General features: G+C 37.7%; 1 protein-coding gene across 1 annotated transcript in view; it reads left to right on the forward strand.

Annotated features, from left to right (window-relative positions):
* LOC123536425 (uncharacterized) overlaps nt 1–25,036 on the forward strand; it is a 219,690-nt gene that overhangs the window by 86,253 nt on the left and 108,401 nt on the right. The window contains exon 5 of the mRNA XM_053548923.1: nt 13,565–13,671. Within this exon, the coding sequence (XP_053404898.1) occupies nt 13,565–13,671 (107 nt within the window). The remainder of the gene's footprint in view (nt 1–13,564; nt 13,672–25,036) is intronic.

The following is a 25,036-nucleotide window of genomic DNA, read 5'->3' on the forward strand; positions in this document are numbered from 1 at the left end:
TAGAGACCATATTTTTCAGTGGATCTTCATGAAAATTGGTCAGAATTTTTATCTTGATAATATCTAGGTCAAGTTCAAAACTGGGTCACATGAGCTCAAAAACTAGGTCACTATGTCAGATAATAGAAAAAACAACGTCATACTCAAAACTGGGTCATGTGGGAAGAGGTGAGCGATTCAGGACCATCATGGTCCTCTTGTTATGAAGTATAATCATGAATAATTGATAAAATATTATGATATGAATTCAGCAAATCGGCATAATAACTATAGATTTATAACATCAGAATAGCTCTAAACATGTTTTTACAAAATATGTTTTAATATCAAATGTAAAAATACTCTTCAAGATACTTTTTTAGAGGCCAACTACAGAATACTGCTTTAAAAACTATGTTAATGTAACGATTCAACTGCTACATTTTCACTCACTCTCTGTATCCAAACTGTCATCAGTTTGGGGTATGTTTCCTGCATCTAAAACATAATCACCTCAGTTGCGCGTGCGATACATTTCTTTCCCTGTGTGTCTTGCATAGCCAAGAAACCATAAAATGGCAGCCACGTGAGCACACACCCCGACAACTCGACTACCAGCGCGACACTTGCAATACCATGAAACAACTTCAGTCGCGTTATGACGAATCCAAAGTGTGTAAGCCTTAGATGACACGTGTCTGCTTGGAATTTTGACCCTTGAAAGAGTATCGTCTTCTCTATGTACATAAATGTCTGGGTTTCCATCAATATGCTCTTGCATATAACCAGCTGACATTTTAAGTTGGTAAGTACCACATGTTAATTCTCTCAGCTGAATTTCTTCTAAGCGCGGAAATTCAACATCTAATTCAGCGGATTTCCAACAGGCTGATTTTCGTTCTAAACAGTGATTTTCAATATAAGTTTTAAGGTCGTTATTACACTTTGACAAATCTAACATTTTCCTTCCAAGTGCGGTGTCGTCGTCGTTGTTTTCCGTCACGCTTAATGGAGGAAAGTGTTGGATATCGCGCATACTATTCTTACGAAATCCCCGATGAATGGAACCTGCGTTGTTGGTAAAACATGATCTAAGTACTTCCAACGCTTGGTCCTGGCGTTAGCAGATTCTACTATCCATCTGACCTAAAGAGATAAAAAAAGAATGGACGTAAAATAATACTTAAGATAGGAGAAAATGTTGAGATTGATTTATCTTTTTACAGTGTAAGTGGACATACATGCATCAAGCAGCCAATATCTTAGTATTTTCTTACTGACATAATAATTCATACGACCAAACCAAAGTTAGCAGTCACACATGTTGCAAACATGTATTAGTTTATGCTGGTACTAAATCACTGTCCGCATTATGGAAATCCAGTACTTGTGTTATATGAGAAGGCATTACCGTCAGTACAACAGGGTTCGAACATGCGACTTTCAGGTCGAGTGGCCGACACATTAACCATTAGGCCCAAAACTCCACAAACCCGTATTAAGCAACCACTGTTCTTCTGTTAAACATCAAAACTAATGTATGCGGTCTAAACAGTAAACCATACTTATTTAAACATTACACGGTTAATAATTAACCGTTTGGAAGTCCAATATCTGTAACAGGTTTATCGCTTTAAAAAAAATGTTAATTGATGACTCATTTGACTGTCTCTCAGTTTTTACCTAGCCCGCTATCTACGGACAGCCCTAACCGTGTTCGCGATTAAAACAAATAACGGTACGCTTCAAAGATAAAAAAAAACAGTATAAATACTGCACGGTAACTAAAACGATAACTTGTTTGATAATTATGATTTTTCTTCGTTAAAAGTTTCAATACAAATTTTTTTTTTGTATAACATTACAGTATGAACTTAACTTCTATCATTGAAAATATATTTCTTTGTATAACATTACAGTATGAACTTAACTTCTATCATTGACAACCTTTTTGAGTTCACCGATGCTTGAGAACAATAATATTAACATGCTGTCGTTTTAATCATCGGGCAGGGGTAGAATACCGAAATATTGACCTGGCACGCGTGAATATTCCGCATGTTTCCGTAAATTAATTTTCGGTGTTCAAACCTAAACAACAATTTAAAGCCCTGCTCTGCGACTATTCAAATTCTATTGTGTATGCAACCCATGATTACAATAGCTAACAGTTAACGGCCTCGTGCCACACTTTGGCACGCAAAACCACAGGTATTTTATATAGAATTTTATATAAAATAGACTCTATTTTGACCTGTATATATAGGCGTCACTGTTCATAGTCAGGATTTTCATGCTTTTTCAGTGACAATTTAAGGTTAAAAGGTAGGACTGGAGCAGGTCTTTAACTATTGAAAAGCCAGTTATATACCATCATGTATCACGTGCAGATATAGCTGTGCGGACAAAGCGTTTGCCACAAATCTCAGGGTTGTGTGTTAGAGTCCTCCGTCTGACCAAACTGTTTTTGTTTTTGTTTTTGTTTTTTTAATTTTATCTGTAAAATTAACAGACGGAAAAATTGTCACACTTATCATCAACGAAATACTCTACTATCCATCAACATTCTTCTACGTACATGTCAGTTAACCGTTCTAAAAATGTCGTTTAAAATCTTCAGGACCAGGCAAGTATTCATTCATTTAACAAACAATTCAAGGACCTGTTGTTAACGATAAAAAATAAAATGTATCATAAAATAACGTAATATCAATACAATTACAAATACACGGAATTATAAAAAAAATGGTTTGATCAGAATTCAAACCCATGGTAACATGCTTACCACTGCGCTACTGTTCCATTAGTTAACTAAAATAATTTTTTATTTATGTAGATATTTTCAGGACACAAATATCGCATACAATAACGAAAACGCCTGAAAATATTAGAAAAGATTAATGAGTGTCAGGTCAATACTTACGGACAATAAATACAGCAGTCTATGTGCATATAAATAAAAATGCATTAGCATTTAGCAATAGTCATTTTACGGCAGCGTATTATCAAAGCACTATATGCATTCGTTCTCGCGCCTGATATTTTGCATTTAATTCTATTACTTTAGGTTTTGGTCTCCTTTTTTATAGAAAATAACACATATATTATCAATTTACCTTCGTGACTAGTCTGCTAGTGTTAGCATCTCCTGTTGTCATTTGTTTCTGTCCTTTTTGCATGAATGCAGGCATTTCGGCATGTATTCCCATATCTTCCAGCATAGCTAAGGAATCCCGAAAACCTCTGTCAACAATAAAAACGTTATTTTCAGCTACAAAGCTTTTTATTTCTTCGACATGTGTCTGCATCATGTGAGTTAATATACGTGCGTCACTGTTTCTTCCATCTGCCAGGTAGGGTCCGATTATGGTGACAAAGTACCCACTGGTTGTTACAACTACCATTGGTTTTTAGCTCACCTGTCACAAAGTGACAAGGTGAGCTTTTGTGATCGCGCAGCGTCCGTCGTCCGTCCGTGCATGCGTGCGTGCGTCAGTCCGTAAACTTTTGCTTGTGACCACTCTAGAGGTCACATTTTTCATGGGATCTTTATGAAAGTTGGTCAGAATATTTACCTTGATGATATCTAGGTCAAGTTCGAAACTGGGTCACGTGCCGATAAAAACTAGGTCAGTAGGTCTAAAAATAAAAAAACCTTGTGACCTCTCTAGAGGCCATACTTTTCAATGGATCTTCATGAAAGTTGGTCAGAATGTTCACCTTGTTGATATCTAGGTTAAGTTCGAAACTGGGTCAACTGCGGTCAAAAACTAGGTCAGTAGGTCAAATAATAGAAAATCCTTGTGACCTCTCTAGAGGTCATATTTTTCATGTGATCTTCATGAAAATTAGTCAGAACGTTCATTTTGGTGATATCTAGGTCAAGTTCGAAACTGGGTCACGTGCCCTCAAAAACTAGGTCAGTAGGTCAAATAAGAGAAAAACCTTGTGACCTCTCTAAAGGCCATATTTTTCACGGGATCTGTATGAAAGTTGGTCTGAATGTTCATCTTGATGATATCTAGGTCAAATTCGAAACTGGGTCACGTGCAGTCAAAAACTAGGTCAGTAGGTCTAAAAATAGAAAAACCTTGTGACCTCTCTAGAGGCCATATATTTCATGAGATCTTCATGAAAATTGGTCAGAATGTTCACCTTGATGATATCTAGGTCAAGTTCGAAAGTGGATCATGTGCCATCAAAAACTAGGTCAGTAGGTCAAATAATAGAAAAACCTTGTGACCTCTCTAGAGGCCATATTTTTCATGGGATCTGTATGAAAGTTGGTCTGAATGTTCATCTTGATAATATCTAGGTCAAGTTCGAAACAGGGTCATGTGTGGTCAAAAACTAGGTCAGTAGGTCTAAAAATTTAAAAACTTTGTGACCTCTCTAGAGGCCATACTTATGAATGGATCTCCATAAAAATTGGTCAGAATGTTCATCTTGATGATATCTAGGTCAAGTTCGAAAGTGGGTCACGTGCCGACAAAAAGTAGGTCAGTAGGTCAAATAATGAAAAAATGTTGTGACCCCTCTAGAGGCCATATTTTTATGGGATCTGTATGAAAGTTGGTCTGAATGTTTATCTTGATGATATATAGGTCAGGGTTGAAACTGGGTCAACTGCAATCAAAAACTAGGTCAGTAGGTCTTGAAATAGAAAAACCTTGTGACCTCTCTAGAGGCCATACCCTTGAATGGATCTTCATGAAAATTGGTCAGAATGTTCACCTTGATGATATCTAGGTCGAGTTTGAAACTGAGTCAGTAGGTCAAATAATTAAAAAAACCATGTGACCTCTCTAGAGGCCATACTTTTCATGGGATCTGTATGAAAGTTGGTCTGAATGTTCATGTTGATGATATCTAGGTCAAGTTTGAAACTGGGTCAGCTGCAGTCAAAAACTAGGTCAGTAGGTCTAAAATTAGAAAAATCTTTGACCTCTCTAGAGGCTATATTTTTTAATGGATCTTCATGAAAATTGATCTGAATGTTCACCTTGATGATATCTAGGTCAGTTTTGAAACTGGGTCACGTGCGGTCAAAAACTAGGCCAGTAGGTATAAAAATAGAAAAACCTTGTGTCCTCTCTAGAGGCCATATTTTTCATGAGATCTTCATGAAAATTAGTGAGAATGTTCACCTTAATGATATCTAGGTAAAGTTCAAAACAGGGTCACATACCTTCGAGAACTAGGTCAATAGGTCAATAATAGAAAAAACGACGTCATACTCAAAACTGGGTCATGTAGGAAGAGGTGAGCGATTCAGGACCATCATGGTTCTCTTGTACTAAGGGTCTGCCCTTGTGCATGCTAAATGACCGTCTTTGAAATTGAAAGTTTGTACTTTTTTGTATGTAAACATACGTTCCATCTAAAACTAGCATCATCTTTGGCTGACTGTCACCCGACTCATCTGTACCAAACAGTGACTGAGCAAGAGGTCTTGTGTGTTTGTCAGTAATTTCTTGCCTAGATATATGTGCAAGACCTAAGTTCGCCGGAACAAAATGCTGCATTAATGCACGTCTTACACTTGAAATTGCTCTTGACGGCGTTATCCTTAAAATTGTTGAAAGAAGTTTGTTTGATATGCAAGACTTTAATTTCAACAGGAACAGTCCAACTGTAGTTCTCGGACTACGTAAGGGCGAGCTCCGAATATGCTCTTCTATACTAAGGAAGAAGTCTTCAAAGTCTGTCTGCTTAAGTCCAGTCAATTCTTTATAATCTGCTTCTTTCAAGTTGTCAAAATTAAGCCTTTCATTTGTTTTGATGCATTCCTTTCTTATACCCCTGATCAACTCTAAGATATTTGTTCTGGTCATAAAGACTGTGTCTGTGGTTAGAACGTTTATAAGGGACTCCTCCGAAATCTGCTCATTATATATATGTACAGGACAGCAGCGTGATCCGGATGGTATCAGTATATTGAATTTCATAAATACCGTCACTCTTGTCTTGGTGGGTACAACGATGAGTTTAGGTCCCGGTCTCTTACACAAGAAACATTTAGCATGAGTCTTTGTAGTGCACGGTATTTTCAGTGAAACCGACGGAGGGCTAAGATATGAAGAATTCCCTTTAGAGGCTGGCGGATGAAAGTCCGGATCACTTGCTTCTGTTGAACTGTATGTTGAACTACTTCTTTATGGATTTGTTCACCGGTCTTCTGTTTTTAGCTCACCTGTCACAAAGTGACAAGGTGAGCTTTTGTGATCGCGCGGTGTCCGTCGTCCGTCGTCCGTCCGTGCGTCCGTAAACTTTTGCTTGTGACCACTCTAGAGGTCACATTTTTCATGGGATCTTTATGAAAGTTGGTCAGAATGTTCATCTTGATGATATCTAGGTCAAGTTCGAAACTGGGTCACGTGCCATCAAAAACTAGGTCAGTAGGTCTAAAAATAGAAAAACCTTGTGACCTCTCTAGAGGCCATATGTTTCATAAGATCTTCATAAAAATTGGTCAGAATGTTCACCTTGATGATATCTAGGTCAAGTTCGAAACTGGGTCACGTGGGGTCAAAAACTAGGTCAGTAGGTCTAAAAATAGAAAAACCTTGTGACCTCTCTAGAGGCCATATTTTTCATGAGATCTTCATGAATATTGGTCAGAATGTTTACCTTGATGATATCTAGGTCAAGTTCGAAACTGGGTCACGTAGGGTCAAAAACTAGGTCATTAGGTCTAAAAATAGAAAAACCTTGTGACCTCTCTAGAGGCCATATTTCTCAATGGATCTTTATGAAAATTGGTCAGAATGTTCACCTTGATGATATCTAGGTCAGTTTCGAAACTGGGTCACGTGGGATAAAAAACTAGGTCAGTAGATCTAAAAATAGAAAAACCTTGTGACCTCTCTAGAGGCCATATTTTTCATGAGATCTTCATGAATATTGGTCAGAATGTTCACCTTGATGATATCTAGGTCAAGTTCGAAACTGGGTCATGTGGGGTCAAAAACTAGGTCAGTAGATCTAAAAATAGAAAAACCTTGTGACCTCTCTAGAGGCCATATTTCTCAATGGAACTTCATGAAAATTGGTCAGAATGTTCATCTTGATGATATCTAGGTCAAGTTCGAAACTGGGTCACGTGCGGTCAAAAACTAGGTCAGTAGATCTAAAAATAGGAAAAGCTTGTGACCTCTCTAGAGGCGATATTTTTCAATGGATCTTCATGAAAATTGGTCAGAATGTTTACCTTGAAGATATCTAGGTCAAGTTCGAAACTGGGTCACGTGGGGTTAAAAACTAGGTCAGTAGATCTAAAAATAGAAAAACCTTGTGACCTCTCTAGAGGCCATATTTTTCATGAGATCTTCATGAATATTGGTCAGAATGTTCACCTTGATGATATCTAAGTCAAGATCGAAGCTGGGTCAGGTGGGGTCAAAAACTAGGTCAGTAGGTCTAAAAATAGAAAAAACCTTGTGACCTCTCTAGAGGCCATATTTCTCAACGGATCTTCATGAAAATTGGTGAGAATGTTCAGCTTGATGATATCTAGGTCAGGTTCATAAATGGGTCATGTGCGGTCAAAAACTAGGTGAGTAGGTCGAAAAATAGAAAAGCCTTGTGACCTCTCTAGAGGCCATATTTTTCACGAGATCTTCATAAAAATTGGTGAGAATGTTCACCTTGATGATATCTAGGTCAAGTTTAAAAGTGGATCACGTGCCTTCAAAAACTAGGTCATTAGGTCAAATAATAGAAAAACCTTGTGACCTCTCTAGAGGCCATATTTCAATGGATCTTCATGAAAATTGGTCAGAATTTTTTATCTTGATATCTAGGTCACATGTGCTCAAAAACTAGGTCACTATGTCAAATAATAGAAATAACGACGTCATACTCAGTTCAACACTGGGTCATGTGGGGATAGGTGAGCGATTCAGGACCATCATGGTCCTCTTGTTTTGGTTTTGTACGTGTGTTGCACACAACACAGTTGTGGAACTTCATACTGAAAAATACAAACATATTGTAATTGAAAAAATATTTAAAATAAATCAAGAAATTACTTAAACAGCATGAAATTAGACTTAAAAATGTAAGAAAAAGCAATTCAAAAAATGTATATGACGCAGGTGGGATTCGAACCCTAACCGCCAAAATGTAAAACGGGCGCGCAATCACTGTGCCACTGAGCTATTAGATTTAAGCGGTACAAAATTATATAAATACTTAATCAACGGTTTAGTTTGATTGAAATATATTACACTGATCACTTCATTTTTTGTTTGTTTTCATTTGTGAATAGAAACAAAGAACCTATTGTTAAAATGTTAAACATCGGCAAACGTATTTATACGTTTCTTCACATTCATCCACATAATTTTTCGTAATTTAGACCATGTTACGGCATGTAGAACTACGATACTGGCAATTTATCTTTAACAATCTACATATTGTTTTTTCTTACCTTTCACTATCACTCTTGAGTATATTTCTACATTTCGTAAGACGCTTGCTATTATACGACAGATATATGTCATGATCGAAACGTGTTAGTAAGTATAACCACTACACTGGGGACGAACGTCATGGATCGCTTCAGCGTTCCAAATAAATACTTTTTTTATCATCAAAATTGTCATTACATCACTCGTCCCTGTCTTGAGACATATTATATAAGAAATAAACTTACCTTTTTCCTTGTACAATAACAGAAACTCCGATTTTCCTTCGAGTTGGATGATACGATCTTGTACGTTTCTATGGACGCTGAGTACGAAAGTTTCGAACCCGAATATAAAAAATACGATAAAAACCGTAACAGCGCTGCACTTCGCATTCGTTTATTTATGGAAGAGACTCATAAAACAGTTCAAAAACAGAAAAACGATTTGTAATCAATACTTTCGCTTTTTTAATTCTATGGTTGTACTATATATTGATCCAGTAAGGAAAAATAGACCTACTAAGGAGTCCGTAATTTATTTATTTTTAGTATGAGCACAGCCGTCGACCACAAAAATATTTTACATACAAGTAGCAATACTGAATTCCAACTAAAGTTCAAATTATCTTCGTGGTCGAGGGCTGTGCTCTATACTAAATTCCAGATAGACAGGACAAAATGCATGAAAATAACCAATTTTTAGCCTTTTCAGGGGTTTTCAAGCTCTTGTTTCTCTATCTGAGAAGTTACCGAAATTACTATACATTGTATTTTGATAAGGTTTAGACATGTATAAAGACAAAAAACACGCCATCAGTAAAATATTATTTAATTCATAATTTTGTAATATTGTACGCCGATTTCATATAATCGTGAACCTTGTCCTTTGTGTTTCGAAATGAAATTTGACCTTAATTTTGACCTAGTGACCTACTTTCACATTTTCTCAAGCTACAGCCTTCAAATTTTGACCACATGCAGTTTTGTGTATCGAAAAAACTTTGACCTTGACATTGACCTAGTGACCTTCTTTCCCATTTTTAGTCCACCATCTGATTCAAATCACTCTGCATCCGTGGTCTGTCCGTCTGTCATTCCGTCCATCTGTCCGTTAACAATTTCTCGTTATCACATCTTCTCAGAAACTACTTGGGGGATTTTGACCAAACTTTGTCAGAATGATGTATTGATACCTTAGTTGTGTCCCCCTGAAAATCAGACTGGTTCAACAATTTTTGAACGAGTTATGGCCCTTTGTTTATTTTTATAATTTACATAGATTTATATAGGGAAAATTTTTGAAAATCTTCTTGTCCAAAACCACAGAGCCTAGGGCTTTGATATTTTGTATGAAGCATCATCTAGTGGTCCGCTACCAAGATGATTCAAATTATATCCCTGGGGTCAAATGTGGCTGCGCCCCGGGGTCACATGGTTTATATATACTTATATAGGGCAAAACATTGAAAAACCTCTTGTCCAAAATCACAGGGCCTAGGGCTTTGATATTTTGAATATGACATCATCTAGTGGTCTTCTACTATGATTGTTCAAATTATCCCCCTAGGGTCAAATATGGCCCCGCCCTGGGGGTCACATGGTTTATATAGACTTATATAGGAAAAATTTTTGAAAATCTTCTTGTCCAAAACCACAGAGCCTAGGGCTTTGATATTTTGTATGAAGCATCATCTAGTGGTCCGCTACCAAGATGATTCAGATTATATCCCTGGGGTCAAATGTGGCTGCGCCCCGGGGTCACATGGTTTATATATACTTATATAGGGCAAAACGTTGAAAAACCTCTTCTACTAAGGTTGTTCATATTATCCCCCTAGGATCAAATATGGCCCCGCCCTGGGGGTCACATGGTTTACATAGACTTACATAGGGAACAACTTGGAAAATCTTCTTGTCCAAACCACAAAGCCTAGGTCTTCGATATTTTAATGTAGCATCACCTAGTGGTTCTCTACGAAGTTTATTCAAATTATCCCCCTAGGGTCAAATATGGCCCCGCCCCGGGGGTCACATGGTTTATATATACTTGTATAGGGAAAAGTTTTTTGTGTTCTGGAATGAAATTTGACCTTGATTTTGACCTAGTGACCTACTTTCACATTTCTCAAGCTACAGCCTTCAAATTTGGACCACATGGTTAGTTTTGTGTACTGAAAAAAAAACTTTGACCTTGACATTGACCTAGTGATCTGCTTTCACATTTCTCAAGCTACTGCCTTCAAATTTGGACCACATGTATAGTTTTGTGTACCTAAAGAAACTTTGACCTTGACATTGACCTAGTGACCTACTTTCTAATTTTTGAAGGTACAGGCTTCATATTTGGACCACATGTATAATTTTGTGTTCCAAAATGAAATTTGACCTTGCTTTTGACCTAGTGACCTACTTTCACATTTCTCAGGCTCAGCCTTCAAATTTGGACCACATGCGTAGTTTTGTGTACAGAAATGAACTTTGATCTTGAGATTGACATAGTGACCTACTTTCACATTTCTTAGGCTACAGCCTTCAAATTTGGACCACATGCATATTTTTGTGTTCTGCATTGAAATTTGACATTGATTTTTATCTGGTACCTACTTTCACATTTCTCAAGCTGCAGCCTCCAGATTTGAAGCACATGCATAGTTTTGTATACCGAAATGAACTTTGACCTTGAAATTGATCTTATAACCTACTTTCACATTTCTCAAGCTACAGCTTTCAAATTTAGACCACATGCAGGGACCACATGCACAGTGATGTGTACTGAAATGAAATTTGACCTTGAGCTAGTCTTGAAATTTGGAACAATCAGAAAAGGCTCAATGATGGGCGCCAAGATCACTCTGTGATCTCTTGTTGAAGATATAGGCTTCAAATTTGGACCACATGCATAGTTTTGTGTTCCGAAATGAAATTTGACCTTGATTTTGACCCAGTGACCTACTTTCACATTTCTCAAGCTACAGCCTTTAAATTTGGACCACATGCACTGTTTTATGTACCGAAACAAACTTTGACCTTGACATTGACCTAGTGACCTACTTTAACATTTTTGAAGGTACAAGCTTCAGATTTGAACCATATGCATAGTTCTGTATTCCGAAATAAAATTTGACCTTGATTTTGACCTAGTGACCTACTTTCACATTTCTCAAGCTACACCCTTCAAATCTGGACCACATGCATAATTTTTTGTACCGAAACAAACTTTGACCTTTATATTGACTTAGTGACCTACTTTCACATTTTTGAAGGTACAGGCTTCAAATTTGGACCACATGCATAGTTTTGTATTCCGAAATAAAATTTGACCTTGATTTTTACCTAGTGACCTACTTTTACATTTCTCAAGCTACAGTCTTCAAATTTGGACCACATGCATAGTTTTGTGTTCCGAAATGTAATTTGACTTTGACATTGACCTAGTGACCTACATTCACATTTCTGTAGCTAAGCCTTCGAATTTAGACCATATGCCTAGGATTGTGTACCTAAACAAACTGACCTTGACATTGACCTATTGACCAACTTTCACATTTTTGAAGGTACAGGCTTCAAATTTGGACAACATACATAGATTTGTGTTCTGAAGCGAAATTTGACTTTGATTTTGACCTAGTGACCTACTTACACTTTTCTCAAGCTACAGCCTTCAGATTTGGACCACTTGCGTAGTTTTGTGTACCAATTAAACTTTGACCTTAAAATTGACCTAGTCATCCTACTTTCAAATTTCTCAAGCTACAGCCTTTAAACTTGATGCGCATGCATAGTTTTGTGTACAAAGAACTTTATCCTTGAAATTGATCTAGTGACCAACTTTCACATTTCTCAAGCTACAGCTTTCGAATTTGAACCACATGCACAGTGTTGTGTACGGAAATAAAATTTGACCTGAGCTAGTCAATAAGTCTTGAAATTTGGAACACTCAAAAATGGCACATTGGTGGGCGCCAAGATCACTCTGTGATCTCTTGTTGTTGAAAAGTTGAAAAGAAAAATTCTTCAAAGCCACTAAAACATTTTGGATCGGGCCTAAATTTTAGGATAGGTAGGGATACCGGAAACAAACAATTTTCTTTTAGGCCTTATACAAGTTTGATATGATCTTAATTTTTTATGCCCCCAAAGGTGGGCATATTAAAATCACACTGCCTGTCCGTTTTTATGCCCCGGAAGGTGGGCATATTAAAATCGCACTGTCCATCCTTGCGTGTGTGTGTCCGGTAAATTTTTGTCCGGGCTGTAACTCTTCCATCCATAAAGGGATTTTGAAGTCACTTGGCATAAATGTTCACCATAATGACACGATATGTCATAAGCAAGACCCAGACCTTAACTCCAAGGTCAAGGTCACACTTAGAGGTCAAAGGTTGTCATGGTCTGTTTCGTGTCCGGTCCATAACTCTGCCATCCATGAAGGGATTTTCAAGTAACATGGCATAAATGTTAACCATAATGAGATGACTATCATGCACAAGACCCAGACCCCTAACTCCAAGGTCAAGGTCACACTTAGAAGTCAAAGGTTAACATGGTCTGTTTCGTGTCCGGTCCATAACTCTGCCATTCATCAAGGGATTTTGAAATTACTTGGCATAAATACTCCTCATAATGAGACATTGTGTCATGCGCAAGATCCAGACCCCTAGCTCTAAGGTCAAGGTCGCACTAAGAGGTCAAATGTTAACATGGTCTGTTTCTTGTCCGGTCCACAACTGAAGGGATTTTGAAATTACTTGGCATAAATGTTCCCTTTAATTAGATGCAGTGTCATGCATAAGACCCAGACCCCTAGCTCCAAGGTCAAGGTCACACTGAGAAGTCAAAGGTGTTTATTATCTGGTACATAACTCTGCCATTAATCAAGGGATTGGAAAATAATTTGACACAAATGTTAACCATATTGAGAATGTGTGTCATGCTTATTACTCGGGCCTCTTAGGTCAAGATCAAGGTCAGAAATGATGTGTGATTTTTTGCGCATACAACTGTAGCATTCTTGAGCGTGCTTCGGCATTTGTCACCAATAGTTACAACTCTTGTTTTTGTAAAAACAACACTTTCTAAATATATGATTTTGTGATTTTCATATGAAAAAAATGTCCAGGTTCGGTATTTATATTAATGAAACATTAACAAATTTATGTATAATTGTTTTTCCAGATATCAAGAGGTACTGTGGCATCCATGGTGATTGAAAGAGAAGATGAAAGAGGGACACTGACTGTTGTCATGGATACTGTCAATATAGAGGCTAGATGTCGTAGAAGGTTTGTTTGTAAACAAAAAAAAAAGATTTTTAGCTCACATGAACACAAAGTGCTCAAGGTGAGCTTTTGTGATCGCCCGTCGTCCGTGTTAACACTATAGAGGTAACACTTTTGGCCCAATCTTAATGAAACTTGGTCAGAATGTTACCCTCAATAAATACTTGGACTAGTTCGATATTGGGTCATCTGGGGTCAAAAATTAGGTCACCAGGTCAGATCAAAGGAAAAGCTAGTTAACATTCTAGAGGTCACATTTATGACCATATCTTAATCTTGGTCAGAATGTTAATCTTGATGATTTTTAGATCAGCTTTAAATCTGGGTCAGGTGGGGTCAAAAACTAGATCACCAGGTCAAATCAAATGTAAAGCTTGTTAACACTCTAGAGGTGGCCATTTATGATAATATCTCCATGAAACTTGGCCAGAATGTTAATCTTAATGATCTTTACGTCAAGTTCAAATCTAGGTCAAGTGGATTCAGAAACTAGGTCACAAGGTCAAATCAAAGGTAAAGCTTGTTAACACTCTAGGGACCACATTAATGACTATATCTTAATGAAACTGGGTTAGAATGTTGACCTTGATGATCTTTAGGAAAATATTAAATCTGGGTCAGGTGGGGTCAAAAACTAGGTCACCAGGTCAGATCAAAGGAAAAGCTAGTTAACACTCTGTAAGCCACATTTATGACCATATCTTAATGAAACTTGGTCAGAATGTTAATCTTGATGATCTTTAGGTCAAGTTTAAATCTAGGTCAGGTGGGGTGAAAAACTAGGTCACCAGGTCAAATCAAAGGAAAAGCTTGTTAACACTCTAGAGCCACATTTATGACTGTATCTTCATGAAACTTGGTCACATTTATGACCATATCTTAATGAAACTAATGGTCAGAATGTAAATCTTGATGTTTAGGTCAATAGGTCAGGTGAGTGATGCAGGGCCTTCTTGACCCTCTTATTTAAGATACAGCCTTAACATTTTGATGACATGTATAGTTTTGCAGACTGATCCTAAAACTGAATTTTAGTGACCATGAATTTGACCTACTGACCTACTTTCTTGTTTTTTCAAGATACATACTTGAAATTGGATGAATTTTACAGTTTTGCAGACTGATCTTAAAATTGAATTTCTGTGACCATCAGTGTGACCTTCTGACCTACTTTCTTATTTTTAGCTCACCTGAGCAATGCTCATGGTGAGCTATTGTGATCACGCTAAGTCCGGCGACTGTGGTCCGTCTGTCCATCGTCAACAATTGTGTTTAAAAGACATCTCCTCCATAACCACTGCATGGATTTTGATGAAACTTGGCGTGGATGTTCCTTGGATGGTCCTCTACCAAAATTGTTCAAACAGTTCCACTTGGTTGCAGATAGGGGCCGCCAGAGCTAAAAATAGAAAAATATTCAAACGACATCTCTTCCTAAAACAATGGTCCGATTTTGAAATAATTTCACACAAATGGTCCTTACGTCACCCTCTACCAAGATTGTTCAAATTGTTCCGATTTGTCAAAAAACATAGCCGCCAGAGGGTATGTTCACTTTTCCCTGTATGTATATAGTGGAAACTTTAAAATTCTTCTTGTGTGAAACTACTTTCCCAAATTTAGAATAATTTTACACAAATGGTCCTTGTGTGACCCTTAGGCTCTACCTAGATTGTTCAAATTATTTTGATTCGTCAAAAAACATGGCCGCCAGGGGGCGTGGTCACTTTTACTTATATATATATATATATAGTGGTAACTTTAAAAATCTTCTTGTGTGAAACTGCTAGCCTGATTTTTAGCTCAACTGTCACGTAGTGACTAGGTGAGCTTTTGTGATCGCCCTTTGACCATAGTCCGTTCACAGTTTCTTGTGAACTCGATAGAGACCACAGTTTGCAATCAATTTTAGTAAAACTTGCATAATATGTCGGTTCCTTTTGAAAACTGGCCAGATCCTGTCATGGGTTCCAGAGTTATGGCCCCTTAAAGGGCCAAAATTTACTATTTTTGGCCTGTGAACACAATAGAGACCACATTTTGCAATCAACTATAATCAACCTTGCACACAACTTGTATAGGCATAATATCTCGGTTCCTTTCGAAAACTGGCCAGATCCCGACATGGGTTCTAGAGTTATGGCCCTTTAAAGGGCCAAAATTTGCTATTTTTGGCTTGTGAACACGATAGAGACCACATTTTGCAATCAACTTTTATCAAAATTGCACACAACTTGGACTGGCATGATATCTCGGTTCCTTTCAAAAACTGGCCAGATCCCATCATGGGTTCCAGAGTTATGGACCCTTAAATGGCTAAAACTTTGTATATTTGGCTTATGAATACGATAGAGACCACATTTTGCAATCAACTTTAATCAAAGTTGCACACAACTTGTATTGGCATAATATCTCTGTGCCTTTCGAAAACTGGCCAAAATCCCATCATGGATTCCAGAGTTTAAGGGGCCAATATTTGCTATTTTGGCTTTTGCAGCCATATAGAGACTTCATTTACAGTTTGATTTGATACAAACTTGCTAAATATCTTTAACAACAATAAATCTTGGATTCCTTGATAAATATGTCAGATCAAGTTATAGGTTTCTGAGTTACGGCCCCTGATTGACCCCTGAAAGAGCCAAAATTTGTTAATTTTTACCTTGTGAAGACGATAGAAGTGACATTTTATATTTGAATTTAACCACACTTACATACAACTTTAATCGCAATAAGGTCTCGGTTATTTTCCAAAACCGGCTAGATTCCATCATTCGTTCTAGAGTTACTGCTCCTGAATCAAAGGAAAAGCTTGTTAACAACATAGAGGCCACATTGATGACCCTATCGTCATGAAACTTAGTTAAAATGTTTATCTTGATGATTTCTAGGCCAAGGTCGAAATTGGGTTAAATGGTGACAAAATCTAGGTCACCCGGTCAGATCAAAGGTAAAGCTTGCTAACACTCTTGAGGCCACATTTATGACTCTAAATTCATGAAACTTGGTCAGAATGTTTATCTTGATGATTCCTTGGCCAAGTTTGAAAATTGGTCAGTTAGGGTCAAAAACTAGATCACCCTGTCAAATCAAAGGAAAAGCTTGTTTACACTCTTGTTCATTTGATGTGCATGAAGCTTGGTCAGAATGTTTGTCTGCATGAAATATGGCATGAATTTTTATCTTGGTCATGTGGGGTGAAAAACTAGGTCACCAGGTCAAATCAAAGAATAAGGTTGTTTACACCCTAAGGGGCACATTTTTGATTCTATCTTCATAAAATTTGGTCAGAATGTTTATTATTATGAAGTCTTGGATGATTTTAAATCCCGGTCACGTAGGGTCAAAAAATAAGTCATTAGGTCAAATCATATGAAAAGCTTGTATACACTCTAGAGGCCACTTTTTTGCTCCAGTCTTCCCAAAACTTTGTCAGAATGTTTGTTTTCATGAAATTTTGGAAAAGTTCGAATCTGGGTCATGTAGGGTTAAAAATTACCTCACTAGGTCAAACAAAGAAAATGCTTGTTTATACACAACAGGCCCAATTTTTTTGTCCAATCTTAATGAAAATTGGCCAGAATATTTGTCTCCATGAAATCACCAGGTAAAACATGACTAAACTGTTATGGTGTGTTACTCAGGTGAGCAACCTAGGGCCATTTTGGCCCTCTTGTAAAATAATTGAACACAAATGGTTCTTTTGTGACCCTCTACCAATATTGTTCAAATTATTCCAATTCGTCAAAAAACATGGCCGCCAGAGGGCGTGGTCACTTTTACCTTTATATATATAGAAGAAACTTTAAAATTCTTCTTGTGTGAAACTGCTTGCCCAAATTTAGAATAATTTTACACAAATGGTCCTTGTGTGACCCTCTACCAAGATTGTTCAAATCATTTTGATTCGTCAAAAAACATGGCCGCCAGAGGGCGTGGTCACTTTTCCCTTTATGTATATAGTAGAAACTTAGAAAATCTTCTTGTATAAATCTGTTAGTCTGATTTTAAAATAATTTCACACAAATTGTCCTTGTGTAACCTTCTGCAAATAGTGTTCAAATTTTTCTGATTCGTCAAAAAACATGGTCACCAGTCTCCTCCAAAACTACTGAATGTATTTTGATGAAACTTTACACAAATGATCTCTGGGTAGCCCTCTTTCAAAGTTATTAAATGGTTCCGGTTCATTGAACATACGGGTCTGTTTGGTTAGAAATAGGTTTTCAGCTATCAGACTTTAAAAATCCTTTTCTCTAGAGCTTTGATATTCGGCATGTGATATAAGGTTTTGACTTTTGACTCTCTGCCATAATTGTCCAAATTATTGCCCTAAGGTTAATAAAATGGCCATGCCCGTGTCTGACATGTACTTACTATAGGCTAATATATAAGAAACTTTGAAAATCTTCTTCTCTGAATCAATAATAGCTAGAGCCTTGATATTTGGCACGTGATGTCAGATTTGCAATGTCTACCGTAATTGTTCAAATTATTGCCCTAGGTTCAAAAATGTGTGTGACATGTATATAATGTTAGATGAAACCTGACTCTGTACTTATACAAACACACTTTAAGCCTTGTACACAGGTGAGCGCATTAGGGTCACTGACCCTCTTGTTAGCTCACCTGTCACATAGTGACAAGGTGAGCTTTTGTGATCATCTTCGTCGGTCGTCAGTCCGTGCGTGCGTCCGTCCGTCAACAATTTCTTGTCTGCACGATAGTGGTTTCATTTATGATTTTATTTTAACCAAACTTGCACACAACTTGTATCACCATAAGATCTCGGTTCCTTTCTTGAACTGGCCAGATCCCATTATGGGTTCCAGAGTTATGGCCCCTGAAAGGGCCAAAATCAGCTATTTTGACCTTGTCTGCACAATAGCAGCTTATTTATGATTTGATTTTTACCAAACTGGCACACAACTTGTATCACCATAAGATCTTGGTTCCTTTCTTGAACTGACCAGATCCCATAATGGGTTCCAGAGTTATGGCCCCTGAAAGGGCCAAAATCAGCTATTTTGACCTTGTCTGCACAATAGCAGCTTTATTTATGATTTGATTTTTACCAAACTGGCACACAACTTGTATCACCATAAGATCTTGGTTCCTTTCTTGAACTGGCCAGATCCCGTTATGGGTTCCAGAGTTATGGCCCCTGAAAGGGCCAAAATTGGCTATTTTGTCCTTGTCTGCACAATAGCAGCTTTATGATTTGATTTTTACCAAACTAGCACACAACTTGTATCACCATAAGATCTCGGTTCCTTTCTTGAACTGGTCAGATCCCATTATGGGTTCCAGAGTTACGGCCCCTGAAAGGGCCAAAATCAGCTATTTTGACCTTGTCTGCACAATAGCAGCTTTATTTATGATTTGATTTTTACCAAACTTGCACACAACTTGTATCACCATAAGTTCTTGGTTCCTTTCTTGAACCGGCCAGATCCCATAATGGGTTCCAGAGTTATGGCCCCTGAAAGGGCCAAAATTAGCTATTTTGACCTTGTTTGCACAATAGCAATTTCATTTGTGATTTGATTTTAACCAAACTTGCATACAACTTGTATCACCTCAAGATCTTGGTTCCTTTCCTGAAGTGGCCAGATTCCATCATGGGTTCCAGAGTGATGGCCCCTTAAAGGTCCAAAATTGGCTATTTTGGCTTTTGCAGCCATATTGAGTCTTCATTTATGGTTTTATTTGATACAAACTTCCAAAATATCTTCAACAAGAATAAATCTTGGATTCCATGACAAATTAGATCCAATCGTAGGTTCCAGAGTAATTTTATATCTGATTACTTCCCCTGATTGTAGTCAAAATGGATTTATATCAGTAAGTACTTATAGGACTTATTTGAAATTTCATTGTTGTCATTAGTTGGACTGAGCCAATCAAAGTAGATAACTATGGACTGATTTTATCTCAAATTACCTCACTTTTTTTCAAATTAAAATGGGTATATCTCCGTAACTAATGAAGATACTGATCTGAAATTTCATTTATGTCAACAGATTTATTTGGCAGTTTCTTCTTTTGATCACTTACAATAATTTTCTTTTAATTACTTCACTGTTACGTTAATATAAATAGCTTATTTTAGTAACTTTTTTACTATTGGTAGGGAAAAATCGAGACCACTTTTCTATGGTACAACATGGATGGTACCTCCAATTTTTAGGTGTATTTTGACATATCTGTACCTTGTAAGAATTTTTTTTTCTTTTTGGTTAGATATCTTTCCTTTGTTGTTCCTGTCCTTTGAACTTGGATATTTTTTCTGAGGACCTTCTTGTCCTCAAGTGCAATGATAAGAGGTGAGCGATATAGGGCCATCATGGCCCTCTTGTTTAAGATACAGCCTTGAAATTTGGATGACATGTACAGTTTTACAGACTTATTTTAAAACTGAATTTCAATCACCATGAATTTGACCTACTGACCTACTTTCTTGTTTTTCAAAATACAGCCTTGAAATTTGGATGACATGTACAGTTTTGCAGACTGATCTTAAAACTGAATGAATTTCGGTGACTATGAATGTGACCTACTGACCTAGTTTCTTGTTTTGTAAGATACAAGTCTTTAAATTTGGATATACATGTATAGTTTTGCACACCAATCTTAAAACTGACTTACAGCGACCATAAATGTGACCTACTGACCTACTTTCTTAATACTTTAGCATCAATTGGACATTTGAAGTATGTAGCTCATATTACTCAGGTGAGCGATCCAGGGTCATCATGACCCTCTTGTTTTAAGATACAGCCTTGAAATTTGGATGACATATACAGTTTAGTACACCAGTATTAATACTGACTTTCAGTGACCATGAATGTGACCTACTGATCTACGTTTGTGGCCCCCCATGAGTGGTGGGGGCATATAGATTTGGTCTTGTCCGTCCGAAGTTCGTGACATGCCTAGCTCAAAAAGTATTTAATAAAGTTCATGAAACCTTGCATTAGTCTTTTTCATGATATCAGCTTGCGCACCTCCTATTTTTTTGTCTGGCTCCGCCCCTTATTTCAAGAGTTATGGGCCCCTGAAATAGTCAAAAACGCACATTTTTACCTTGTGACGTGCCTAGCTCAAAAAGTATTTGATATAGATTGATGAAGTCTTGCATGAGTCTTAATCATGATATGGACTTGCGCACATCCTATTTTTCGTCTGGCTCCACCCCCTATTTCCAGAGTTATATCCCCTGAAATAGTCAAAAATGCACATTTTCACTTTATGACGCACCTAGCTCAAAAAGTATTTCATATAAATTGATGAAAACTTGCTTGAGTCTTTATTAGCTCACCTGAGCATGAATTGCTCCAAGGTGAGCTTTTGTGATTGCCCTGTGTCCTTCGTCGTCCATCCGTCGTAGTCAACAATTTGACTGTTAATACTCTAGAGGTCACAACTTTGGGCCAATCTCAATGAAACTTGGTCAGAATGTTACTCTCAATAAAATCTTGGTAGAGTTTGATATTGGGTCATCTGGGGTCAAAAACTAGGTCATCAGGTCAAATCAAAGGAAAAACTTGTTAACACTCAAGAGGCCACATTTATGACTATATCTTCATGAAACTTTGTCAGAATGCTAATCTTGATGATCTTTAGGTCAAGTTTAAATCTGGGTCAGGTGGGATCAAACCTAGGTCACCAGGTCAAATCAAAGGAAAAGCTAGTTAACACTCTAGAGGCCACATTCATGACCATATCTTAATGGAACTTGGTCAGAATGTTAACCTTGATGATCTTTAGGTCAAGTTTAAATCTGGGTCAGGTGGGGTCAAAACCTAGGTCACAAGGTCAAATCAGGTATAAAGCTTGTTAACACTCTAGAGGCCACATCTTTCTATCTATTTATCTTCCGTTTAGGTCAAACCCCTCGTGAGGACGTAGACCTTGCACGCATCAACCGACAAAAGAATATTAGTAAGAATGTGAAAATAAAGAGGTTTAAAAAACAAAGAAATAAGGTTGATTAAAAACAGAGCAGGTGGTTTATGGGGAGACATGTTCAATCTGGCTTACAGCCTGACTGAACTGCAGACCGGACAAGTTGACAACATCTGGCGGAAGAGCATTCCAGTGTATAATGGTACAGGGATAGAAGCAATATTTGTGGTAATCAGTTGAGGTTGGAATTGGCTTGAATGCTTGGAAGTGAGTGTGTCTAGATGGTCTGGTTAGAGGTTTAACATCATCTGGGAGGGAGATGGCTACCTGGTTATGGAGAATGTTATGAAACATAACAAGGCGCTGGTCTATGCTGCGAAGGTCAAGATGTCTCCAGTTTAGGGAGGACAACATATCAGTGACACTGGACAGTCTAGAATAATCAGGCATGGCCCACCGAGCAGCCCTGCACTGTACCGACTCAAGCTGATCAATGCGAGTGCCTGAATACAAGGACCAAACTGTAGAACTGTACTCCAGCTGGGGCCTGACCAGTGTCTTGTATGCACATTCATGATAATATCTCTTTAAAACTTTGTCAGAATAATAACCATGATGATTTTTAGGTCAGTTTTAAATCTGTGTCAGATGGGGTCAAAAACTAGGTCACCAGGTCAAATCAAAGGAAAAGCTAGTTAACACTCTAGAGGCCACATTTATGACTGTATCTTCATGAAACTTGGTCAGAATGTTAATCTTGATGATCTTTAGGTCAAGTTCGAATCTGGGTCATGTGGAATGTGACCTACTGACCTTTTTTGTTTTTAGCTCACATGTCACAAAGTGACAAGGTGAGCTTTTGTGATTGCACAGCGTCCATCGTCCGACCATGCGTCTGTCCGTCCATAAACTTTTGCTTGTGACCACTCTAGAGGTCACATTTTTCATGGGATCTTTATGAAAGTTGGTCTAAATGTTTATCTTGATGATATCTAGGACAAGTTCGAAACTGGGTCACATGAGCTCAAAAACTAGTTACTATATCAAATAATAGAAAAAAACGATGTCATAATCAGTTCAAAACTGGTTCATGTGGGGACAGGTGAGTGATTCAGGACCATCATGCTCCTCTTGTTTAAGATACAGCCTTGAAATTTGGATGACATGTACAGTTTTGCACACCGATCTTAAAACTGTTTTCAGTGACCATGAATGTGACCTACTGACCTACTTTCTTCAGGTGAGCGATACAGGGCCTTCAGGGCCCTCTTGTCATGATATGAACTTGCAGACCTCCTATTTTTCGTCTGGTTCTGCCCCACTATTGGTGGCCTATTCAAATCACTCTGCGTCCATGGTCTGTTGTCCTTCCGTCCGTTAACAATTTCTCGTTATCGCATCTCCTCAGAAACTACTGGGGGGATTTTGACCAAACTTTGTCAGAATGATGTATTGGCATCTAGTGGTCCTCTACCAAGGTGATTCAAATTATTTCACTGGGGTCAAATATGGCCCCGCCCCAGGGGTCACATGGTTTATTTAGACTTATATAGGGAGGAACTTTGAAAAACCTCTTGTCCAAAACCACAGGGCCTAGGGCATTGATATTTTGTATGCAACATCATCTAGTGGTCTTCTACTAAGATTGTTCAAATTATTTCCCTAGGATCAAATATGGCCCTGCCCTGGGGGTCACATGGTTTACACAGACTTATATAGGGAAAAACTTTGAAAATCTTCTTGCCCAAACCACAATGCCTAGGGCTTTGATATTTGTAATGTAGCAGCATCTAGTCGTTCTCTACCAAGTTTGTTCAAATTATACCCCTAGAGTCAAATATGGCCCCGCCCTGGAGTCACATGGTTCATATAGACTTATATGGGGAAAAGCTTCTAAAATTTTCTTATCAATAACCTACAATATTCAAATTTGGACCACATGTTTAGTTTTGAGTGGCAAGATGAACCTTAACATATGTTGACCTTGATTTTGACCTAGTGACCTACTTTCACATTTCTGTAGCTACAGCCTTCAGATGTGGACCACATGCATAGTTTTGTGCACCCAAAAAAACTTTGACCTTGACATTGACCTAGTGACCTACTTTCACATTTTTGAAGGTACAGGCTTCAAATTTGGACCACATGCATAGTTTTGTGTTCAAGAATGAAATTTGACCTTGATTATGACCTAGTGACCTACATTCACATTTCTCAAGCTACAACCTTTAAATCTGGACCACATGCGTAGTTTTGTGCACCGAAAAAAACTTTGACCTTGACATTGACCTAGTGACCTACTTTCACATTTTTGAAGGTACAGGCTTCAAATTTGGACCACATGCATAGTTTTGTGTTCCGAAATGAAATTTGACTTTGATTTTGACCTAGTGACCTACTTTCACATTTCTCAAGCTACAGCCTTCAAATTTGGACCAAATGCATAGTTTTGTGTACCGAAATGAACTTTCATCTTGAGATTGACCTAGTGACCTACTTTCACATTTCTGAAGCTACAAGGCTTCAAATTTGGACCACATGCATATATTTGTGTTCTAAATTGAAATTTGACATTGATTTTTACCTAGTACCTACTTTCACATTTCTCTAGCTACAGTCTTCAAATTTGAAGCACATGCATAGTTTTGTATACCGAAATGAACTTTGACCTTGAAATTGATGTAGTGACCTACTTCCACATTTCTCAAGCTACAGCTTTCAAATTTGGACCACATGCATGGACCACATTCACAGTGTTGTGTACCAAAATGAAATTTGACCTTGATTTTGACCTTGAGCTAATCTTGAAATTTGGAACATTCAAAAATGGCTCAATGGCGGGCGCCAAGATCACTCTGTGATCTCTTGTTAGAGTTATGGCCCCTGAAATAGTCAGAAATGCACTTTTTCACCTTATGACGCGTCTAGCTCAAGAAGTAATTGATATAAATTCATGAAACCTTGCATGAGTCTTTATCATGATATGAACTTGTGTACCCTCTACTTTTCATCTGGTTCTGCCCCCTCTATTCGGAGTTATGGCCCCTGAAATAGATTATTGTTAAAAATGCACATTTTTACCATGTGACGCGCCTAGCTCAAAAAGTATTTTATAAAAATTTATAAAAACTTGCATGTGTCGTTATCATGATATATACTTGTCCACCTGACTCCACCCATTATTAGCTCACCTGTCACGTAGTGACAGGGTGAGCTTTTGTGAACACCCGTCGTCCGTCTGTCCACAATTTCCTTGTAAACACGATAGAGACCACATTTTATATTTGATTTTAATCAAACTTGCACTCAACTTGTAAGGGCATAATGTCTTGGTTCCTTTCAAAAACTGGCCAGATCCCATCATGGTTTCCAGAGTTATGGCCCCTTAAGGGGCAAAAATTTGCTCTTTTTGGCTTGTGAACTTGGTAAGAGACCACATTTTGCAATCATCTTTAATCAA

This window comes from Mercenaria mercenaria, chromosome 1, assembly GCF_021730395.1.
Source record: "Mercenaria mercenaria strain notata chromosome 1, MADL_Memer_1, whole genome shotgun sequence".
In the NCBI taxonomy this organism is placed as follows: Eukaryota; Metazoa; Mollusca; class Bivalvia; order Venerida; family Veneridae; genus Mercenaria; species Mercenaria mercenaria.